Genomic DNA, 4907 nt, shown 5'->3' with positions numbered 1-4907 from the left:
TATATCTATCATTCAAATCTATCCATATTTGCATTATATTTTTCTTTTCTTTAAGAAAAAAAATAAGAATTCTGTATTTTGTATCAGACTATGATCAATTGCTTATGTCGTCAGTATCCATCAATATTAAAATACTTTATTGCTGTAATGAAAACATATTCAAAGAAGTAAACTGCAAATTGCAGTATATAATTTAGGAATGTAATCTGCCTTTTGTAAATAAAAGTTGTCAATGATTTAGATTATCGGTTTTCATATCTGTATAGTACACGTTTTTTTTATTATATAAATTATTTTCCATTAATGAATTTATGAGCAGGAGATTCCTAGAGACAGATTGAGACAATTTCAGGGCTTGCTTCTTTTCGAATGAATAAATAAATTTTTTTTAGGTATGATTATTGTCAAGGTCAAAGCTCCCCTTAAAAAGGCTATCCTTGTCTATATAGTGAGAAGGAGGCCACAAAGAACTGATTGAGACCATTTCTAGCCTAGCTAATGGTCACATTAATTACGGTCATTTTTTCAGGGTCAAAGTCGAAACCAAAAGAGGTGACTCCAAAGGACAGATTGCGACCGTTTCCAACTTGCCTCTAGCCACATGAATAAATGTTATTTTAGCACCGGGTTTGATTTAGGACTGCTATCGGGGTCAAAGACCACTCAAAATGGGTAGCATTATCCATTTAGCTTGTAAGAGACTCCAGAGAACAAATTGACACCATTTCCAGCCTGGCCACTGGGTTGGATTTAGGGTTGCTGTCAAGGTTAAAGTCCCTCCAAAAATGGGTGGCATTGTCCACCTAGTATGTAGGAGACCACAAAGGAAAAATTATAACAATTTCAAGCCTTACAGCTTTCCACACAAATAAATGTAATTTTTTCCTTGGAGATTGGGCTTTCGGTCGGGGGCAACGCCCCACCCAAAATGGCAGTCACTATACATTCAGGAGTCAGGAGACTCCTGTGGACCATTCTAGAATACTAGAAGGAAGTTTTAGGTGGTAGCCCTAGATCAGCACCGTTAGTAATACAGAAGTGCATTATATGTGGGTCAAGTATGATGATAATAATGTATATCCTTTCCCCCCTATTCATACTATTAAATGTTTTTGCCTCCTACTCTATTACTCTCATTCATCAGGTTTTGTCTCTTCACCCCAAACTCTACAAAATAATCTTGTAAGTATACTGGGAATCACTTAATTTTCGGATAATAACATCTCAACAGTTATGCCATCGTATTAAGGAGATTTCCATATCTTGACTTTTTTAAGAAGCATTTCAACGACTTTAGTCACATTGAATTCATTCATGGGTACATCAAGGTCTTCATCAGCTTTAAGTATATAAATCAAATTATTCCCATCATATCTCCTATTCAAGACCTCACTAAAGTGTTCCATCCAACATCGCCTTTCACCATGCTTAGTTGTTATAAGATATCCATTTTTTTTCTTATGGGTTTGCTTCTTATTCTTTGCTCCCATAGAGATTTCACTACTAGTTATATGAACAATTGTTACATCATAGCCAACATCTGTTTTCATGTCCTAAAATTTTCCCCAGTCATTTCTATCGTTTATTTTGACATCACTATCAATATTAGAGCAATTATCATGCTATACCTTATAATTTGTAATTTTTTCCTCGGAAACTTTCAACAATTAATATCTGTAGTTTTCTCCTTTTTATATTTTCCAAAATATCATTCTGTGTTCATGGCTTGCTCCTTTTAACCGCATATCCGAAAAACTTCACCACCACCTGACTGATATCTGTTCTTAATGACGCTAAATTCTTCATTAATGGTCTGCTCTTTTTCTCCCAAGGTCTCTATGACTGTAAATAAATTCCTACATTCAATTGCAAATGTTTCTCCTTGTTCCTCTTCTAGAAGTCTACTTGTATCAAAGCTAGGTATTCCATCGATATTTCTGTTGGGTGCTCTCAGTTTTAATTTCAGTGTGGTAATGAGGAGCTGGATCGCTATCAATATCTGCATATCTATGGATTTTTACATTTCTCAGAGGCCTCCTTCTTTCTTTATTAATGGCTATGAGATTGATGTGATTTTTGTAATTGCCACATGGTGAAGTCCATGTATGTTTGTAGAAGTCCTTATGGTGGCAAAATGTACCTCCAATAAAGATAGCTTGTTGAACACAAAATTATAATATGTGTTCTTTTTCCATTTGCAACTTCGCATAGTTCCTATGAACCTCTCACATTATCTATCTCATCTAACTTTATTACTGAGGTCACCAATCACAATTTTCGTATCTCTCTTGAATGTTATCTATTATACTCCGCAGCTTTTCATAGTGTTAATTTTTTCCTATCTTCTGGGGCATATTTTGTTGGTGCAGACAAAATTATAATGTTCATATTGCACTACTTCATTTAATCTTTACAAATAACAATCTACTGGTTGTAGCTCTCCACTCAATTAAGGCCTTTTCTGCTCTTGGTGTCATCATCATTCCCACACCTCTTCCAACTCAATCAGCTCTTTTTGAATATATATATATATATATATATATATATATATATATATATATATATATATATATATATATATATATATATATATATATATATATATATACTCAATGGCAAAATTCCTTATCATTTACACAGTGTTTAAAATTACACAGAAGTGATATTACTTATATTTTTGTCTTCCAATGTTATTAAGAAAAAAGTAGTAATCTTTACCATGGTATCAAATAACTTATTGTAGTTCAATAAATTTGAAATAAAGGATATTGATATGAATGGCAGTAGATAAATCAGGAAAAAAAATAGAATTTCATCGACATCGTTAGAAGAAAAGAATTATATATGCAAGGGGTTGTTCTCTGTATGTCTAATAAAACAAGAAAGGCTGTATGTGACGTTGAACCAGTCACTAGGAAATAAATGAAAATAAGATTAAAATATAATTGTTTCAAAACAACAGTAATATGTGTATAGACACCAACAAAAGAAGGTGGTAAGGAAGAAAAAGATGATTTCTATGAGTCTACAGCCAACAGTAATCATAAGGCCCTTTGAAACATGATATAATTATGCTAAATGGAGACTTCAATGCAAAGCTAGTCAAAGGAGTGAGAACGCTCGCTTCAGCAGTAGGAAGTGGAAATATACATGTTATATTAAATGATAATGGACCAAAACTTATATCGTTCACACTTGATGACAACTTTGCAATAGGAGGAAGCATAATCCTGATAGGAAAAAGTATATTCCCGCATAAAGAAATTCATAAACCCGCATGGAGATCCCCAGGGAGGACAAACAATCAAATAGACCATATACATATCAGTAGGAATCGCAAAGGAACCCTGGAGGCTGTAAGAAGTTTCAGAGGAGCTAACTGCAGTACAGATCACTACCTTGTTTGTGTTAAGGTAAGACCTAACCTGAAAGTGGATAGATCTAGACCAATAGAAAAGAGAAAACGTTTTGTTATAGATAAACTGAAGGAGGATAATACAAGAAATAATTTCCAATTGAAACTGGCAAATAGACTTCAGATCCTTAGTGTACTACAGGAAGAGCGGGTGGGTTCGGAGTGAAGAGTGGTGATTAATTTCAAATTATGAAATATTTAGGAAACGATGAGAGATGTGACTGAGGAGGAGATTGGAAATGCACAGGGGGGGATGGAGCTTATGGTATGTTGAAGAATGTAACGAAGTAGCTGAGGAAAGGAAGGAAGTTAAAATTCAGTTCCCCCAGAACACGGAGAATGAAGAATCTCGAGATACAGATGCAGAGAGGAAGGGAAGACTTAAGAGTGATGAGAAAAAAAAAAGAGATACGCTTTCATCAAAGAGCTAGATGAGATTGATAAAGAGAGAAAGCCGGGATGAATACAACGGCATTATCAAGATATACAGAAAATAATAATGGGGTACCAAGCAAGACTCAACATGGTTAAAGAAGAAAAATAGTTAATAATAACAGAGGGAATTAAGGTAATGGAAAGGTGGAGGCCCTACTTTGAGGAATTAATAAATCACATACAACCTGACAATACAATAGAACCAATAATATTCTTCGGTCCCGAATTAAAAATAGAAGCTCCAACATGGTGTGATGTGAGAAAGGCATTTAAAAGGTTACAAAATAATAAAAATCATTGTATGGACAATATTCCAGGGGAAATATCGAAATGTGGTGAGGATATCCTGGTGAAATAGTGGCATGACTCATAAAAATGATATGGAGGGAAGAAATAACACAGTAAGGATGGGAGGGAGGGATAATGGTACTACTAATACAGAAGAAGGAGGATAAACTAATATATAGTAATTAGTTGTTACTGCTTACAAGACTCTGACTATCATTATACATAAAAAAATTACAGCCATATGCAGAGAACATTACTGTGGAGTATCAAGCTGAATTTAGGAATAGAAGGTCAACTACAGACCAGCTTTTCACTATACGCCAGATCAATGAAAATTTCTGGGAAAATAAAAAATACCAAGTACATCTCTTGGTTGACTTTAAACAAGCATAAGTCAGCATTCACCGACCATTAATGTGGAGTATCATTAGGGAAATGGGTATAACAAATAGATTAATCAGAATGACTCAAGCCTGCTACAGGAATACAAAAGGCTCAATAAGATAAAGAAAGAATCTATCATCAGCAATAGATATGAAGACCAGGCTGAAACAGGGATGTATACTGTCACCCATGTAGTTCAATATCATAATGGAAAAAAATAGCAAGAATGATCACATTCAGACCAGAGGGGATAAAGTAGAGGAAAGTGACCATTAACTGCCTATGGTATGAATATGATATAGATAAAGTGGTGGAGGATCAAAGGGATACGGGAAGGTTTTCCAATATCTTCATAGGAAAAGCAGAAAGTGTAAGGCTATAAATA

The 4907-nt window shown here is 34.4% G+C and overlaps 1 protein-coding gene across 1 annotated transcript; it reads left to right on the top strand.

Moving 5' to 3' along the window:
* Nucleotides 1–3071: 3071 nt before the first annotated feature.
* Nucleotides 3072–3581, top strand: LOC137648007 (craniofacial development protein 2-like). Its single transcript, XM_068380951.1, has one exon. The coding sequence runs from the start codon at nt 3072–3074 to the stop codon at nt 3579–3581; it is 510 nt and encodes a 169-aa protein (XP_068237052.1).
* Nucleotides 3582–4907: the final 1326 nt, after the last annotated feature.

Source organism: Palaemon carinicauda, chromosome 10 (genome assembly GCF_036898095.1).
Source record: "Palaemon carinicauda isolate YSFRI2023 chromosome 10, ASM3689809v2, whole genome shotgun sequence".
Classification (NCBI taxonomy): Eukaryota; Metazoa; Arthropoda; class Malacostraca; order Decapoda; family Palaemonidae; genus Palaemon; species Palaemon carinicauda.
Note: the sequence above shows the minus strand (reverse complement) of the source record. Positions and strands in the feature narration are given on the sequence as shown.

Excerpts from the sequence above, each read along its gene's own strand:
- LOC137648007 (XM_068380951.1), top strand. The coding sequence starts at position 3,072 with ATGCTAAATGGAGACTTCAATGCAAAGCTAGTCAAAGGAGTGAGAACG.